General features: G+C 38.4%; 1 protein-coding gene across 1 annotated transcript in view; it reads right to left on the reverse strand.

Moving 5' to 3' along the window:
* The window catches only part of INTU (inturned planar cell polarity protein), a 38295-nt gene that overhangs the window by 7693 nt on the left and 11223 nt on the right, over positions 1 to 19379 (reverse strand). The window contains exons 3-9 of the mRNA XM_062493985.1: positions 13804 to 13889; positions 8313 to 8507; positions 4647 to 4765; positions 4260 to 4349; positions 3781 to 3858; positions 2800 to 2989; positions 432 to 485 (exon numbers count right to left, since the gene is read on the reverse strand). Coding sequence (XP_062349969.1) covers positions 432 to 485; positions 2800 to 2989; positions 3781 to 3858; positions 4260 to 4349; positions 4647 to 4765; positions 8313 to 8507; positions 13804 to 13889 — 812 coding nt within the window. The remainder of the gene's footprint in view (positions 1 to 431; positions 486 to 2799; positions 2990 to 3780; positions 3859 to 4259; positions 4350 to 4646; positions 4766 to 8312; positions 8508 to 13803; positions 13890 to 19379) is intronic.

The following is a 19379-nucleotide window of genomic DNA, read 5'->3' on the forward strand; positions in this document are numbered from 1 at the left end:
AAGGGTTACTTAAGTATATTATATGATTGTTACCTTCTTTAACAGTATTAGAACTAAGCAGAATTTGTAATTGCCCTCTGTAAACTGGAAAATTAAATTTGGATCCATAGATGTTTTCAAGTTTGTTCATAATTACTTGGGAAGGAGACAGTTATTTACACAAAAAAAGGAAATGTAACAGCAATCACCTCTGTTGAAATCAGTACTTTTGTAGACATCCATGGATTTAAATTAGATTTTCAGTGACCAATCCTATTGGAATATAATATGTTAGAATATTAAGCATGGAGAGAAATTCAGGATAAACTGTATTGACTCCCACTTGATTAAAATAATTTGATGAATTCTGCAAATAGTGCTTGTTTAAACCACTGAATGTGACACCAAGGCAAGGAGATACTGTGCAAAGCAAACAAAAATAAAATGTTTACCAGCTCTGCAAAGTCAGCTGCTTCCAGATCACTCAGTGCTGTGTCAATTTCCATCTGAAATAGTAAAAAAAATACTTTTTAATAGAGATTTCCAACACAATAATTTCCAGTAATAGCACATCTTGCTCAGTCTTGCTCATCTCAGGTCGGGATTCACAAGTACAAAGTGAGTGGATAAAAGTCTACACCTATTTGTTATTAGTAACATCAAGTATCAAGAACACCTGGAGACAGCAGAATTAAGACAAATCCTTTCTAATTGCTGTCTATTTCCTGCTCTTTGAACTGTACAATTTGTCTGCTTGTGTGCCTGCTGACCCCAGTGTCTGGTATAAAGGAAATGTCACTCTTACTTTTGGTGTGCTTTAACACATGAGGTCTAGAGACAAACCTGGCACGCTGCTGCATCCAACTGAGTTCTCAGAAAAATCTTTTATCCAATGGATTTGTTTTTTGTCTCTATGGAAGTCACCAAAACACTCTCACACATTCTTTTTGTTCTATTGAATCTGCTTTAAGCTTCCTTATTTCTGTAACTGCAAGGGCTGTTGGTTAAATCAAGTTTTAATTTTCCTTGGTCCTAGGCACTGAAACTCATGACATGAACGTGCTACTTACTAAAAAGAACCTAAATCACATAATTACAAGCTTCTTGGGCTGTGTTAACAAGCTGTCTCTAACTGAAATACAGCCAGTTTTCAAACAGAGAAATGTCAGCAAGCCTGTTGGCACTCAACAACTAACCAGCCTTTCAGCTTTTCCCCAGTCAAAATTCAAATGGCTTTCTGCCTGAAGAACTGACATTTTTAGTTTTACATTCCTTACAGAATAGAAAGATCTTCACCAAAACACTAACTGGAAATGTCATCTTCTGCAACAACACCACTTTTCTGGCAAATAGGAATGATCTCAAAGAACTCTGGAAAGTCATGTCTGTATTTTAAGTATCAATGCTGCTGTTTTCTAGGTCCTTTTAAGACTTACTATTTTGTAAGGAAAAAACAGCCTGCAAGCTAAACTGGAGACCAAAGCAACAGAGCCTCTCTACAGAAACTTGAGAAGTAAGAAAAAAGCATGGAAAATCCCTGATCAACAAACTGTAAAGTAGTAGTAAAAACACTACAGTGCAAGGTGGAAAGAACAAAATAATTAGTCTGCAACTAAAGATAAAGGAGAAGGCAATTCTCCTTTAGGGGACAAAAGGGAAAAAGCCACACTAGCAAAGAGAAATCTGTTTGGAAACAATGGCACAGACTGATGCAGAACTTGCATCCCTGACAACTCTTACTGAACCATAGCAAACGTGCAGTCGTTCTGCAAACCCTGTCAATAGTGAACTGAAAGACTTTAAGCCTTCATCCCTTCCCCTCCAAACACTCCCATGAAAATGATACACTGAGGTCTTACTAAACATAAAAAACAGAAATTCAGAAAAGTCTCAGTTAACATTATCTTCAAATAAAGACCTATAAAGTCATTATGAACATCCAGACTTGGGCTTTTCCCAGAGCCCTTCTGAGAAGCAATTTTAATTTTCCATCTCACAGCCTCTCTAAGTTCAGTGAGTACAATGTGGTTTCTTTTTTTGTTGCTGTTGCTGATGAAGTTTGGATAATGGAGTTTATGGTCAGCTCAGATTATAATAATTTTCTAATAATTAGAATTAGCCTTAACTATGTTATCTACAAATGCACAAATATTTTGGGTCTCTCCATGAAAGACAACTCTGAATTTAAAATTTCTCAGCTGTTCTATTTGCATTAAATCACAGCAGATACTCATAAAAAAGCAGCTCTATGGTGACAAGACTAACATTTTAAACTGGAATCACAGATACTAAAGTAATGGAAGTGAGGTTTACGACTGGCAGCTAAAATGTTATTAATGTTATAATGAAATGTGATTTACTGCGATCTACCTTTTGTCTTACTACTGCTTAAAGCATGACTGAGTTCCTGACACGGAGGTAACCTGGCACAGTGAAATGGTGCACAACAACTGTACCTGTCTGGTGTCAGTGTAATGAGATGTGGATATTTATTTTGATTCTGCAACAGCCATTGATAACTCTCCCAAATTATGAGAAGTACATGGGCTTCTATTCGGTGGTCGAAATCAAACATCCAGCTCCATACCAGGGGCTGCTTTCTCTACTCTTCCTAGAAAACTCTAAAGTCATCAAACTACACTCAGTAGCAATCCTGTGGGAATGATGGTGTATCTCCAAACTTGAATTTTATAAGAAAATGGATGGTCTGGGATGGGCAGAGCACTTAGTTAAATCAGACACAAGAGCAGAAGACGCCTGCATTGACTTTTTGGCCTGTCATGCCCAGGTTTTCCTGGAGAGATGTGAGAAGGACCTGACCTTGATTTCCTGAGGCAGTGTCAGCCAGCGCAGGCCTGGGAGGCTGTCCAGGAACAGGGCACTGCAGGAATCCTGGTGCTGAGCACTGGGGCTGGTGCCGGGCTGGAGCCTCGCAGGATGAAGGGCACGCTGGAAGAACAGGTTGAAAAAATGATCCAGGCGAGAAACATTTTCCACCTGGCAAAAAGCACTGGACAAACATGAACTCCAAGTTAGAATAACACTGAGAAATTTGCAGCTTGTTTATATAACCCTCAGTGCTACACAAGCCTCTTTACAGCACGATGCTACATTTGGATGTATTTTTAACATGGAAAAAAACACTAGGCTGATGTCCAGGCAGTACCTAGAAACAAAGAGCAAACTAAACCAGTATGGTATCACAGTAGATGTTTCGAAGCAACTTAAGGTGAGTGAAACATCGGTCTCATCCTTTTGGAAACTGAGATTTGTTCTTTTTTGTTCACTACGGCATATACACATTAACCCTGAATTAAATGCAAGTATATGAGTAATCCACCCGGGCAATTTTATTTAGGTAACAGACTGAAAATCTCCTGGATGATTTCCAAATGCAGAGAAAGACACTCACTCTGCCAAATGGAGTTTGGCACTCCAGACACTCCCTCTGGACAAGTCCAGAGTGTTTACTCTGTTAAAAACCTAACACTGATACACAGGTATGTTTGACACACACAGAGGATAACATTTGCAGAGTGCTGCTGACATCCACAGTGACTTTGTGGGATTATGGGAATGATTTAACCTCATTAAGGACACAAGTTTCTGAAGTGACAAAGACTGCTTAAACAGTGTCTTACTAGTGCCGACACTGAAACCAAAAGACCGGAACAACAGAAATCTTGTTTTTATCCAAGTGTAAAGGAGCAGGCAAAGGAATTCCCTGGAAACATTAAAATTAATCCTACTATTCGTCTTCTTAAGTAAGCACCAATGAAAAATACTTCTGAAAGAACTCACCTGTCCAAAGAACTGTACATGAATGTCAAGGTGCTCACAACATCTTGAATCATGTTCCTCAGCTGAGAAAGTGGCACACTAACAAATAAAAATTAAAATGTACAGCCATGGTTATAACATCTTTCTGATGAATAAGCACTCCTCCTAGAATGTGTAAATATGTATCATTGCTGATGTTACTCAGCAGTCTCTGCAAAAACTTGAGTTTAACAAATCTTAGGATATTACTCTTTTCTAACTTACAAATATTTCTGGGATCTTACTCTCTTCAGAGGAAACAAAAAAGAAACTACAAGAATGGATATAAGAAAGATGTGAATAAAGTAAATCAAAATAGTGGAATCACAGACATAAATACTGGTTATTGTAGAAAGAGTACATTTTAAGCCCTTGCTTGCCTTTTCTGTTAGAATAATACACAGAATAAATTTGAGGACACAAAATTTAAAGGAAAACAAAACCTTTCCTTTGAAACTCACTTTTCTTCAGGAAGGCCAATTACGAGCAACTTGTCAGATTCTTTCCAGTAAACAACTTGAACCAGTTTTTCACATAAGAAAAGGGAGGAACTAGAAAAATGAAACCAGAAGTGTTTCCGTTAACACTAGGAAGCTATAAAGGAGTTGAACATCATTTCACTGAACTAAAAATCCTAGCCACTGCAACCCACTACAACGAAATTCCCCCAAATCAATTTACATCCAGGCTGAGCACTCCAGCTTCAGGAATGCAGTTGTAGTTAAAGTGTTACTGCCTAAACAGGTTGAGTTGCTCTGGTTTATCTAGAACTTGATGCATGACCCATGTTTGCTGTACATGTATGTAAAAAGCAATAAAAACAGTAATTACATTTCAAACACTTTTACCTGATTATCTCGGTACCAGTAACACTTTCCAGTATGTCAGAGAGTGTGAGAAATATCCCTCTCACACTTTTCAGTTTTTGGGATGCTTCAGATATGGGGTACTGATAAATAATTTCTTGCTGTGAAGAAAGTTAGCTGTTAGTTAAGCAAGCCAAAACCGAAACCCCTCCAAAAAAAATCCCCATAGAAAACAAGATAATGATTTTTTTTTTGTGTGTGTGTGGTAACAGTTGGGTTATCTTAAGAACACAAAATCTTTTATCATATCCTTTCATATGACATTGAAACAAGCAGTGTGCTGCATGGGCATACTGGAAAGTTCTAAAGAGCATGTGAATGTTTCTGACTGTTTAAAATTCTCTATTTTATAGAAAAACATGACTTATTTAGAACTACTGCTATGTGGAAAAACATAAAATGACAGCAGCTTACAGCTTTAAGTACACTGTTAATACATCTGATGCCAGAGGAGAGGAAGAAATTCTTTACTGTGAGGATGCTGAGGCCCTGGCACAGATTGCCTACAAAAGCTGTGGATGCCTCAGCCCTGCAAGTGTCCAAGGAAGGTTGCATGGGGCTTGGAACAGTCTGGTACAGTGGAAGGGGTCCCTGCCCATGGCTGTAGGGTTGGAACTGGGTGATCTTTAATGTCCCTTCCAACCAAACAGTTGTCATTCTCTTACTCAAGTATTTGAACAGTTCTTTCAATATTTAAATTTTGACTTAAACCATCAGCAGACATACAGCTCTTCAAAACTAGTATGAGAATATGAAAACTCAAGTCTCTCTGTATAACCCTGCCTAGCTGCTTTATGTGGATAGCATAAAACATAACTGATGAATATGCTCAAATTTTAAAATACACCATTTAGATTTCTCATGAACCATCTGACCAGATACACTTACTCAAGTCATTTGAAACTAAAGCTCTACAGAGATAAACATTTGTGATATATTTTTCTTCTTCTAACCATTAAAAAATACCATTCTTCTATTCAAGCACTTTCAAAAATTTTGTATTATTTCAGCAGCTATAAAAACAGCGTAATAAGCAAACATTCCCCCTCATTTATTGCTTTCTGCGAAATCATGATGGGCCAAAAATAATGCATGTAATATTAACCATATCTGCTGCAGAGATTATAGTAAATTATCTTTCTCCACAAACAAATTAAACACAGGAATGATTAACTTCCCTGTTTATGTCACTAAGCATATTCAGCTAGTGCCAACACCCACTAAAAAATTGTCCTTCATCAAGACTAAAAGAATGCAAAATTTCATTACAGAAGGACCTGACAAACTCTTCATTCATACCCAATTTAACTAACTCTATTTATAAATACTCATTAGTGACAAGGATCTTTTTTTTTCTGGAATCAATCCCTCAACTGGAGAAACCCTGCTGTTTTGTAATTGCAGCACTGCAAAGGGCTAGAAAGAACCTTTCTCCCTCCCCCCACTATGAACTGGGGCCTTTACACAAAAATTGTTTGAGAATTATCTGAACACATTCCCAGTGACAAATGGGCAGAGCTGTTATCATGTATGGATATGGTGATTTAACAAGGGCCAGCACATGCCACCAGATCAGTTGTCTCCAAAGCAAGCCCAAAGGTCACAGGCCAATGACAACGGAATTAATAAATACAAGTAGCTCATTTCTTAAAGCGTAAATTCTCCCTCAAGCCAAGCCCCAAACCTGGACAGAGTCTTCTAGTAACAGCAGGAGGAACATGAACATTATTCCTTAAGACATGCTATTGCCAAAATCAGGTCAAAGACAAAGATGTGAGTGTTGTACACTGCTACAAATAATGTATAATTGTAATACCCACCTTAAACTAAAATACAGAAAAAGGCAGGATCGCCCTTACTCACTGAGAAACTGTTACCACAGGGACACCCTCCACAGGCATACACACATCCCAAATGATTCCCAATACTACTTCCCTGTAGAGCTGAGCAGACAGCTTATAAGTCTTAAAGCTCATTAATTCTATTTTAGGTGCCAAAAGCTCACGGGTGGAATACTTATTTACAAGTTTCAGTTGCCACAGTTTACATGGATGTGATCTGCATACTGTGCCTCCTCTGGATATGGGTAAAGCAGCTTCTTGAAGGATCATTACATTTCTATTGTGCTTTGGTGTACAATAATTCCATTTAAAGTACTGTTGAAACTAAATCTGAGATAGTACACCTATAGGATAGAAGTTGCCCGAAGTGCAGAAAATGAAATTAAAGACAAATGCCTTAAAGAAGGCAGCATTCTTTTGCACGGAAATGTTATGAACAACTTCATTATATCAGCAAAACGTCTCTCAGCATATTTGGGCCTGCATAATTGCCAAGACCTCTCAGGAGACAATTATTCCATGTGGTGAAGGGACAACAAGGGCATTACAATCCCTCTTTTACCTCTGCTCAATGTTCAGGATTAATCCCATTTCTTGGAAGAATGTAAAGCAACAATGGGGCAAGAAACCAGTACTCAATTTAATCTGAAGTGCAGAAATGCAATCAGGCATTTACATGTGTAAGAGAGGAGACAGAGGCCCTGAAATTTTTAAAAAAATATTGAATCCAGTTTATGTGGTCAAGAAAATATTGGTCTTGGTATATATTATGGTATGTAATTTTCTACGGTTCTTCTTCTCAGCCCTGTCTCTAGAAAATAAAATTAAACCCTATTTTGTGTAACTGTAACACTTTCTCTCTCTTACACGTCACCAAGAGAATGCAGACATGTACCAGTTAAAAATAGTATAAAAAAAAGTAAAGGTATCTCAATCTAAGGATAAATTCCATGGTAGAGAAAGCAAAATGTTTTCTTTCTGCTCTCCAGGTCATCGCTGTCCTGCCATCTTACTCCCGGGTTACTGGAAAATCCTGTGCTTTGTTTGATGTCTCCTCACCACTGGGACACAATGCTAAATTTGAATTCACACAAGGATAGAAGAGTCTGTTCCCAAATAGTCCACTTTGTCTACTTGTCATTTCCAGACTGGGCAAGAGGCCAACCTCAGGTCTCTGGTGGAGAGGAATATTTGTAGCTATGGCTACATCCTGAACAACTACACAGAATTAAAATGGCTTACATGCACACTAGCGAAACTTTCCTGAAGAACACAGAAAGGAAAGAGACATGAAAAGAAGCTTTACAGGACAAAGGAAAAGTACTTCAGTGGCACTAAAAACGCTGCCCAAGCAAAAATCAGCAGCTGACTGCTAACAGCAGACCTGCCAGAGCCCTCTAAGAGAAGGCACATTAGCATGTCAAAAGAGGAGGAGCAAAGAGATGATGGATGTGGACTGCCAATAGCTCCTGCTGGGGGATATTTTTTGCCTAGGCAGATCCCGGCGAGCATCCAGAGACAGCTCAGCACCGGGGAAAGCACCCGGGCTGTGCAGTCACCCCCTCGGCTGCTCCTCACCTGCTGCTCAACTGAGTTCAAGGCCAGTTAGGAGTTCCTCAGCACCGATGCTGATTCTTCCCCCCTGGAATTGCAGGCCTTATTTCTGCCAAAATGGGTGTTTACGGATAATTCACAACTCCAATCCATTAAGAGGATTTTTTTATCTATCCTTTTACATCAGATGTCCTAGCAGCTGTTGTGGTCAGTGGTTACCTTTCAGCTCAGGTTCACTGAGTGAACCACATACCTCATCCCTGGATGTCTCAGAGTCCAGTTTCAGCGTGAGGAACATGACAATGTGAGGCACATCCTGCTGAAATTCCAAACTGTCCTCTCCCCACAGCAGCCGAACCAGGTTGTTCATACTCGACTGTGTCTGTTTGTTCCTTTGCTGAGAAGTTCCTTCAGGCTCAAACACTGAGGTTTCAAATGTCAGTTTAACCTATTAAGGTAATTAATTACTGTGAGAATGAGGCTGTACTTACAAATACTTTCCAGCATCAGACGAATCTTTGAGCCCTTTAAGAGGTTAGGTTTTCTCAGCCTCAGCTTTACTGCAGGAGATGTAAGCAAACCAAATTCCTGCTGTTTCAAGAAAACCAATGACACATTCAGCACTACACAGCCATCTATTACAAAGGACAAAGCCAGCTATTACATGCTCTATGAACCATGTGAGTAAGCATGTGGTTTGCTGTGTTTTCATACTTAATTCTTATGGTTTTGAGAATGGAAAAATATACTTACTGCTCTGGCTTTGTCTGAGCACAAACACCCATTACCGTGCCTTTGCAACACACCCAGTATTTGACTTCTTTCAAAACGTCAGCAGTTTCCTAAGCACATATCCTGAAGGCTCTTTCTTGAGCATTTCTTTGCCATTTTTAGTGCACTGACACATTTGCACAGGGAAATCAATTTAAAAACACAGTGGACTGGAAAAGCCTGTTAAATTATAACAGTTGCAAATCCTTCATTTTCAATATGTTAACTTTCCTTTTTTTTAACTTTAAAATCAGAAAATAAGAGTTTTGTTGCTGTACTGAACAATTTACACAACTACCAAGTAGCCTAAAAATTGTTTACATCCCTTACTGTGCTGTCTTCAGAGGAAAAAAGATCAGAACACAAACAAAACATCTCTTAAAACCTTAAAAGTTTAGATGATCAACCTTATTTTGCAAAAAAGTATATGATGTTTACTGTCCCTTATTTCCCAAGTAAGTTTAAACCCAGGAGTTTTAGAATAAATGCATATTTCCTGACACACAAACAACATATAATCCTAACTTGATGTGGAAACGTTTCAAAATTTGCTTTAAAGCCCTATCTTAAAAAAATTATGTTTGTTAGCTGCCTCAGCAGTGATGAAAGTGATTTTTTTTCGTGAATGAACACATTTTGCTAAGTATGAAAGGAAGAGATGTGAGAAACACCCATCTCTTGACTGAGCATAAAATTGCGATTTCCAAGGAGAGAAAAATAATTTATGTTCTTGGATGAGACCTTAGTTTTTATCAGTTTTCAAAGAAACTGAAGATATATTTGGACTAAGTAGGCATGCTCTTAGTTCCCTCTTTCACATGTTTTTACTCAAGACCGTTTGTCTGCCTTGAAATACCTGTAACATGCCTATTGACAGGAAGTTCTGAACATAACACATCACACCAAATCCTACTTCTTGGTTAAAATCAGTGGCAGTATAGCCTGAGGCCTGATGCAACAAAATCCATTTTTATTTTCCCAATTGCGATAAATTTTGAGGAGCCCGAGCAGAGATAATTTATATATTCAAAAACAGATCATTTTTGTAATTGTGTATGCGTGTACACCAGCTTCAGAGAAGGAGTGCCAGCAAGAAATAATGGTGTTTAAAACACCCACTGCTTGTCAAACTAGCTCAGAGAGAAGTGCCATCGTCAGCTCTTACAGCTACATTTATGTCACTGGTTGCCACCTTCCCCTTCCACTTTACTCCCTCTGCCAACACCTTCCTTCAATTTTCTCCTCTCCTATTTGGGCTGCTATCAGCCTTTTTTCTCTTCCTCTTCCCTGGTACAGCACTGCAGTCAGTCCTGCTCTCCTGTCCTGTGCCACCCCTTTCTTTTCTGACAGTACCTCATACCATCAGTTCAGTTTTGATTCCTGACATTGCACATGAACAGGGCTCAAGGAGCAGGAACACCCAACTAAGAAGCAGCTGCTTTCTAAGGCCCAGTAACTTGAGAGTTGACTCTGAGAGTTTCAGAAGCACATGTTTTCTTCTGCAGCACTGTGAGACTCTGTTTTGTTTCATTGTCATGCCATCTGCACATATTTCAGAATATTTTCCTCATACCCTAACTTTTCACAGATTTTCTCAAGGCTCAATAGTTATTTCTCTTAACTTCTACTGCGTCTTGTCTGTGGACATTTAGACATGACACTCAGGCTACAGTCTCTACATTAATGACACACAGATGTCATTCTTGCTGCAGTCTATCTTTTAGTCTCTCAGTTTTTAAAAAAGTAAACTTAGTCTGTCTTGTCTTAAAGACACAGCCATATGATCCTCCAGGGAGAGGATCAAAACAAACTGGACTGAACAGAACTTTAACTCTCTTTCAACGTGGAGTCATCCATGCTGCCTCCCACATCACTGTAATAGAAAAGGACCAAAAGACTGGATTTCTACATATCCCATTTTTTTTTTTTTTGGTGGAGAAGAAATCAATCTTCATCCTGAGCAGTGCATAGGATCTGATTAAATATGACTACTTAAGTCCCCTTTTATAAATACTGACTGTGAAACCTTCCACAGCTTTGATTCCAATTCTCCTCAAGAAAATCAGTTCAATGTGAAAACGACAGGAGGAATGGGAAAAGCATTAATATTCCACTCTATATATCACGTTCATGTTCTCAACATTTGGAGCATTTCTCAAAAAGAACTTAACCAAATGGCAAGAAGGTGGCAGAAGAGCAAACTGTGAGGGACATGGATCATTCATCATTTTCTACTTAGGAAAGGTGACAAAGTAGAACATGACAGAGCTCTCCACAGCCATGGCAGGGTTAGACATGAGCAGTTAACTCTTTCTCATAACACAGCAACATGAGGGTATGACATGATAGCCCCCTGTTCCTGTGCTATGAGAAAAAGTTAACTTGATTAGATGGCAATGTCAGAGGCAGTGATGATAATGAACATAAAACTAATCAGGTACATAAATCACTGCTCCAGGATGCTGTGGAGGTCAAAGGAATTTTAAGAAACAAAGGAGAACATAGAAACCCTTAACTGATTTTACAAGTCCTTTACTATTAACTGCTGCAAAGTAATGACTGGAAGGTCACTCTGTATTTGATCTGCTTCTTAATACTATTATACATTTCTCAGTGTAGAAAATGTAGCTGCTGTACCACCGGTCTGCCCCAGAAAGGCATGATTTCACCTACAAGAAAGCTGCATGGCTTGGAAGATGGATTTTATTACAGACAGACCTGGGGGCATTGCCTGCCTTTTAAAGACTGCCTGCTGCTTCCTGTTTTTGGTATCTGTTTGCCATGTGCTTATGGTTTGGACAACTGGAACTCAAAATTTCAGGCTGAAATTTCTGATTCTAGATATCTGCCTCAGGATGGATATTTTTAGAAAGTTTTGAGTAAATTGGTTCTACAACTTCTGAGTATCAGAGTAAAGAAGAGTATATTCCTTTAACATATCTTCTCCTTCCTATTCTGTCTTCTCTGTCTCATGGTGCTAGGAAGCAACAACTATTTCAATTAGAGAAATGTGCATCAAAGGACTAATGCAGCATTTAGACTTCTATTGCTCAGTAAATGCACTAAACTAGCCCTTACAAGCCTAGATCTAGTTGCCTAAACCGAGGTAAGAAAACCAGAATTCTGGAAATGTGATCATGAAATGTGTCACGTCACAGGGTGCAATTGAATCTAGATAGTGAAGTTTTTGAAATTAATTCCAGCAATTTTTAACATTAATCCAGAAGTGCAGGGACTTCACTTAAGGAAATAACTTATATGTAAGTAAAAAGGCTTTAAACTGCATTTTTTTTTGATACTCTGCAAGGTAAGATGAATGAGAACACAGTAACAAATTTGCTTGTACTACAGAATGTCAGCTACAACAACCCTCTGTACCTTCAGCAGCATGACTGCAGCGTACTGCATGGCAAAAAACCCCAGAAGTCAGTATTTACATCTCCACTGGTCTATTCTAGCCACCACTCATCTGGCTTGACTCAAACTGCACAGCAGAAAACGAATAATTGCACTTTAATGAAAGGATCTGGAAAGCCACCATGACAAACTGTTGCACATTTCAAGTAATCGCTGCCTGCTTGGCAGATTTACTGGCAGTGCAAACACTGACACCGCACCACAAGGAACTGCTCTGTGAAGGCTGCACTGCATTTTAGCAACAACACCTACACCCTCATCTAGAGAGGATGCAATTACACAAACTCTGTCATCTCTGCCTTTTTCATCATTGTGTATTTAATAACAGCTACAGCAACTCCGTATTTGGGCAGAGATGGACAGGGGAAGGTTTTTCTTCCACGGAGCTCTGCCGGTACCTGACCACAGCTCCAGCAGCTCAGGCAAACTTCAGGCTGTCAGAGACCCTGGAAAGCTTCCTGAGCTGACAACCCCAGTACTCAACCTCACTGCAGCTGCACATCTACTTCCACAGGAACTTGCACTACTCTAAGTTGCAAACAGAACTTTTGTGTTCAAGAAAATGTAAAATTTCCACTTTTAAAAATCTCTGGACTGCGTAATATTTCTATTAGTATCATCACCTTGTACATTCTACCTGAAGAAAAACTACCAAGAGACTAATTTTTAGCCTTACTGATACCTCTAAGTTTCAACTTTCATCTTGTCTTCCTGTCCATCAAGAAGAGGATTTAAGCAGAATAACTCAAAATATTCCATTTTATGCCAGTAACATCCTAGGTAAGTAACACTCTGCTGGCTTAGCTCTGAAATAGCTATCTAATTCTTCATTGATTATTCAATTCTTCATTAGAGCTCCAAAATTACTCAGCTAGAAGCAAAAATATATGCAGTAGATTTTGGGGAAAGAAACATCATTCATCAGGTCAGATTTTTTGGAACCTTTTTTTTTTTTTTTGTATCAATTTCTACTACTGACTTCTATCAGTTTCATCACTGTTGAGTTTTGAAAGATCTTAAAAGTAATCAATCTAACATCTCTTAGAACCCCAAGAATTAATTTTTGTATTTAAATATTAAACCACTATCAATTTCACCATTTAAATGCTCTTAAATATTTTTAATAGCACTCCTTGTTAATTTAGGCTTGTTTTTACTCTCTTGTGGTTTCTGAGTATTGTTTATATTAATGAAGATATAATTATTCTATTTAATTATTTTCAAAGCAATTATTACCATTTTTAATACAGTAACTGGCAAAAAAAATCCACTATTTCACTAATCCACTAAAATCTACTATTCTGCTGACGTGCTTATTTTTTAGCTAGACATCAGCACTTACCTATTTTCATAGGATTTTTCTGATTTCTATCAGAATGAAACTCTGAAATTTCTACTCTGACTGAAGTCAAGCAAGGCATTCAAAAGATAACAGAGGAAGTTTTAAGAAAAAGGCCACTTAAATTTTGTTTCCTCAGAGAAAAAAAGGCTACAAGCAGTACTAACTTTTACAGAGGAGTTTTGGAATAAATGTTCAACTGTACTGTATACTGTACCTGCATAGGACCTGGAATGCAAGACAAAACCCTCTCTATGTTTTCAGAATTCACATCGACATCATTTACAGCAACAAGAACATCTCCTGGAGGTGGAACAGACAGGAAACAAGAAATTCAGTTCCTACTGCATCACAATACAGAGTAAAACAGTGGCTTATTAAAAAAATTAATATGCCATTCAAGCTGTCATAAATGTCAATTGCTGTGTTTAATAGATGTTTGCTGCATACAACATTTATCACTTTTAGTCTATTACCTCAGTTTCATTTACTAATGGAATCTTGTGTGTTCTACATCTGACACCCTTACCACCACTGGAAATAGGGAATAAACCCCTTAGGGTCCCAAAGACAAAGTCATTAACTACAAGAGGAAAAGGTTTGAAAAATTAAAGCAAACCTACAAAAGCAAACAGAACCAATTTACAGCTTACAAACTTAAAATCCACAGTCCAGTTTAAAGTACAAAAATCAAACTGGGATTTCTACATGAGGGGAAGGAAAATATTCTCAAGCAGTATCCCAGTGGTAATTAATTAATAACCTGTGTATCACCCCCCTCAAAAAGATGCATGCTTAAGCATGGAGTGTGCAAGAGGGATATGAGACCTGTGGAAAAGAAAACCAGCTAGTGAAGCTTGAAATGATAAAAGTAAAATAACGTCAAGAGATAAAACTTCACAGACCTGTCAAAAAGAATAGAAACTAGAAAGTAAAAATAAAAGGGTTTTTTGACCATTTATTGTTTGGTCTTTCCTTGGAATGCAGCTGAGTGATCCCATCCAAAGTATTCCTTACAGTCCTATTCACCTGGGCTCAAGAAAAAAAAACAAACAAATGAGATCAGACAGACAAAAGTAATACTGCAGCAACCATAGGGAATTAGGAATCTCTTGGTTAAAGACAAGGTGAGCAGAGTCTAGGTAAGAAAGCAGCTAGAGTGAAGGTTCTGCAGACCCTAACCAGAGAATTTCCAAAAAACTTTCAAATAAAGGTACTTAGAGCAAACTACCTAAGATGAGGCAATATAAATGTATGACAAGAACTGCAAGAAGTGACCGCCAGTGGCACCAGGACTTGATGGTTCATTAGTTCCTTCACAGAGGCAAATACTCAACTTTAGAGTAACAAAATAGAGTTTCTACTTGATTTTCTTTGGTGGCACTTTCAGTTTTCTCTGCTTTCTCTCCAGAAAAACTTAATTAGCTTCTAGTTTGTATCTTCTGTAGATCGGGAAATAAAGAAATTAGCTTCTTATTTAACTCTCAAAGTGACTCAATTCCAAGGTCATTTTTACATGTGAACTAAGAATACCAAGAGCTGAACAATCAAATTGAAAACCAAGCTTCATTTTGCTTGAGCTGCACAAAGACTCTCCTAGAAAGTAGCTCCACATCCTCTCCAATGTTATTAACATGGCTTCATCACTCAGGCTGTGGAAAGGGATTAGAAAATGGATATGGATTCACAGCAGAAGTGCATGGCCAGCACAGTTATATTTTAAGCCTTGACTTGGCAACAAAGATGACATCAACTGCAGAAATAAAGCACTGCACCACCGTAAGGTTCAGTGTGTATTTCAATTTTCCAGGGAGAAGACTTGCTCAGCTCAAGCTGACACAGTGCTAATGACATGCACACTATGGAAAAGCACAGCCTGAGTCTCTAAGGTCTCTCCATTCCCTGAGAATCTATTCAAGCCCACAGAATGTTCAAGTTCAGAAGACTGTTACCATTATTTCTGTGCTCTACCTTGTTTTAAATACGTTCAAATTGCAACTTCCCAGGTACAAGGCTGATTGCTCAAAATCAGTGCAACACACAATCAACATTCTTCTTAACTAACCAGTAAGGAAACACTGAATACCTCCAAAATGCAAGCAATATTCCTCTTTAATACACCAGGCAATAACCAGTTGCTCACTCTTCTTTTACATGAGAGGGAAATTCATTCCTACTTTCGAATGCAAAACCAATAAAAGGTTACATTTTACTCTACACATAAAAATGTTTAAAGTTTCTCTTTTTCAAGAAATAGCTCTCTCCCTAACCTCTGTGTTTCTTGATGCACAGCACAGTGAAGTTTTAGCCTGTCAAATCTTCAACACAACAGTAATTCAAAGACAGAAAAGCTCGAAGTTAAAACAACATTTAAAAGGAACTCAGTAAGTCCAGGCCAGAGTCCCAGGACATGAAAATTAGTAATGAAAAGCAGAGCACTCAGGCTACTCTAATATAACAAGAATTATAAACAGGATTACCATGTTCTTTGTTAAGAACACTGTATTAAAGATCATTATTCACAACTACAAGAGAAAGCATAAATAGCTCTTGTACTCATCTGCTTAAACAAAAGTTGTTTGTGTTGTTTGTTTGACTGGATCCTTAGGAATTTTGCAGCAAAGCCATTCAGAGGAGCTGCACACATTTTGTGAAGACATCCACACCTTAGCACTTGAGGGAATGTCTTGGAACCACATGTCCCAGGGTGGAATAGACAAAGACACTTTGAAAACAGAAAAGCCATCAGTATTTACACGTTACATACTCCAAGCGTTTTATTTATTCAACGCCTAATGTACACATGTAAAACTTTCATTGCAGCAGTAAATATTTATTCCACCCAATTGGCAAAAATGTAATCATGGACCATACATGGAACAGCTCTCCAGAGCACCCAGCCCAAGCAGTCCTGTAAGGCTGCCTTCCTTTTGCCAGAGAATGCTGTATCACTATCGAAGAAGAGCAACTTGATACACAACAGAAAATCTTTCCTGATTAGTATGGATTTTCCAGAACTGGGGCTGGAGGCAGTAAGGGTGGGTGTTTGCATTTTTTGCCACACACAACAGCAGTCAAAGAATAGAGACTATGAAGTAACAGAATAAATAACATCACTGGGGAAAGTATGAGCTGTGTAAAATTATGAACCCAGAGTAGTCTCAAAGCAGGACATGACCACAAGACCTACTGAGAGTGATAATTAACTGCAGTGAAAGAGTTAATAGAAGCAAGTCGTACTTTGTAACAGCTTGACATCTACGTTTTATTTGAGAATTGTTTCTTGCCCTTTAGCAGTGTGAAAAACTTACAGAAAGACAGACTGCTTCAGATCTTCAGACATTAATTTTATCAAAAAAATAATGCAATTGTATGAAACTTAATCTAATTTCACTTACCTAATGCTTAAACAATCCAGGTTAAATGAAACCAAAGTGTAAATAACGTTTGCAATTATTTAAGTTGGTCTAACTCAGTGGTCTGCAGAGTTAAGTCAAACCATCCCAATCTAAAACATCACTGAATTACAGATATAGGAAGAAACATCAAAACAAAATATCATTCCATTCCATTTTTAGAGATGCAGTGATCCAATGCAATGGAAGAAAGGAATTTTCTTCAGGTAGCTCCAGGATACCATTCCTTAAGTCAACAAACTTATCTTTAGAAAAAAGACATGTCCTGAAAGTAGTTTAGATTACGTATTAGGAAGAGATTCTTTGCTGTGAGGGTGGAGAGGCCCTGGCACAGGCTGCCCAGCAGAGCTGTGGCTGCCCCGTCCCTGGAAGTGTTCAAGGCCAGGCTGGATGGGGGTAGTGTGGGGTTAGCACCAGATGACCTTTAGGGACTCTTCCAACCCAAATTGTTCTTTGATTCTGTGACTCTCCTTAAGGAATGAAGTAAGCTTTACTTAAATCTCATAATACTGAATGATCAAGCTTCTGAGTTCTATCACTTACTGTGGAAAGATTCTCAGTTCACAAAGAAACTAAGACATCCATGCATGTTCTCAGCAGGGCTGAACTTTACTTGAATGATGAAACAGAGGCAATGCAGGACTTCTTTCTATTTCATTTGTTCTCATCAGAAGAGATTTCTCCCATCCAGTCAGCAGCAACCATGACCAGTGTGTGTTGATGTCAAACACCCAGTCTGCACACAGCTGATGGCATTATTCCTGCCTCTTCAAGGGCCAAGTTTAGGAAAGTCTTTGGCATTGCTGACATCCCTAGAATGTTTATTTCAGCACTGCCTATCTCTTTGCCACTTGAGGCACAAGACTATGACTTGTGTTAACCATCCCTTTCCTAGAGATAAACCTGCAAGCACCATTTCTAAAAGTGAGATCCCCATTGGATTAAACCCAGGGATACTAAATGGCAAGTGAGCACCACTTCCATACTGTGATGGGAAGTGCACGTTATTTTTCTGAAATCATGAGAATAAAGTTGTTCCCATGGGAGAGGATGGAGGACTCTTCTGTCATGGAATCCTGATACTCAGTTTTCTCTGTTCTCGGTAATGATTTGGTGGAAGAACTTCTCTAAGTTCCCACACATCTTTTCAAAAAAGGCAAACTCTGGAATGCATTCCTACTGAAGAAAAGCTGACCAATTACTTGTTTTATACATGAGCAGGCTGCTTTCATCCAAGCCAGTGCTGCTGTGCTTCAAGAGGAGATTAAAAGAACAAAAGCCACATCCCAAACACCACAGTAAGAACACAGCAAAGCTTAAACAAACTGTGTTTCCATCTTGTGAGCCCAACATCTCTACTCTGGAGAGTCTTTTCAACAAATACACCATGTATGGTAATGCCACATAAATATCTCAAACCTCCCCAGTATTTTGGTCCTTTCAAGGGCCTTGTTTCCTGACAGTACTCTAAGGATATGGACCTTTCAAGGAGAGTTTACAACAGCAGCTGGACCTTTTGCACACATGTTCAAAACTGGATTATTATAGCACATCTTTACTACCAAACACAATTCATTCTTGTCAATGGGGAGTTTTCACAATTTCTGGACAACTGTATGTACTGATAAAAAGAGAAGATTGATGCTGAGCTATTTGGTTATGAGAGTAATAAAATACTTTCAAAGAGGATAACAACAGTACACTTTACTAGTGAAAAGAGCTTTGCTGTATTTTTCAGCGTCACTGGAATGGATTTTTGACTTTTACTATGGTAAGGATGATGCTCACCACCATTCACAAGAACTTTTCCCCAGTGTGAATCGAACAGGTTTCAATCTGAAGTGGGGTGGGAACCAAATTATAATGGCATTACCTGCCACAACCCTTATTTGTCAGGATGTAAATGTGAGTATTTTGAGTTGTTTTTCCTCTTTGAAGATATGCTCAAAGTTTTCCACAGCAGACCAAACTTTGCATAATGTTGTAAATTAACTGAAGCAAGGAAAATGTTTTGCCAAAAATACAAAAGACACTTAAAAAGGATGAGATAGAAGAAACTGTATTTCATCTCAACCCAAATGAAAGTGGTGATAAGTTTAAGTCTTTCAGTTTTGAAAATTTAAGATGGATGCAGCAGGGCTTTTAGCCTGCAAAACTGTTGTATTTACTTTCATATGGTCAGCGCCTGCATTCCACTTGGTTAATAAAGTACAGCAACAAGACTTATGACTTCCATATGCAATCTTAAAACCAAAAATTAAAGTGTATTGCACGAATAATAAACAGATGTTTTAAGTGTTCAAAGCTATAAGGGATACACATTTCAAAACAAATACGAGAAGCCACCTGAGGAAAGTGATTATTAAGGATGGAAAAA

Source organism: Cinclus cinclus, chromosome 5 (genome assembly GCF_963662255.1).
Source record: "Cinclus cinclus chromosome 5, bCinCin1.1, whole genome shotgun sequence".
In the NCBI taxonomy this organism is placed as follows: domain Eukaryota; kingdom Metazoa; phylum Chordata; class Aves; order Passeriformes; family Cinclidae; genus Cinclus; species Cinclus cinclus.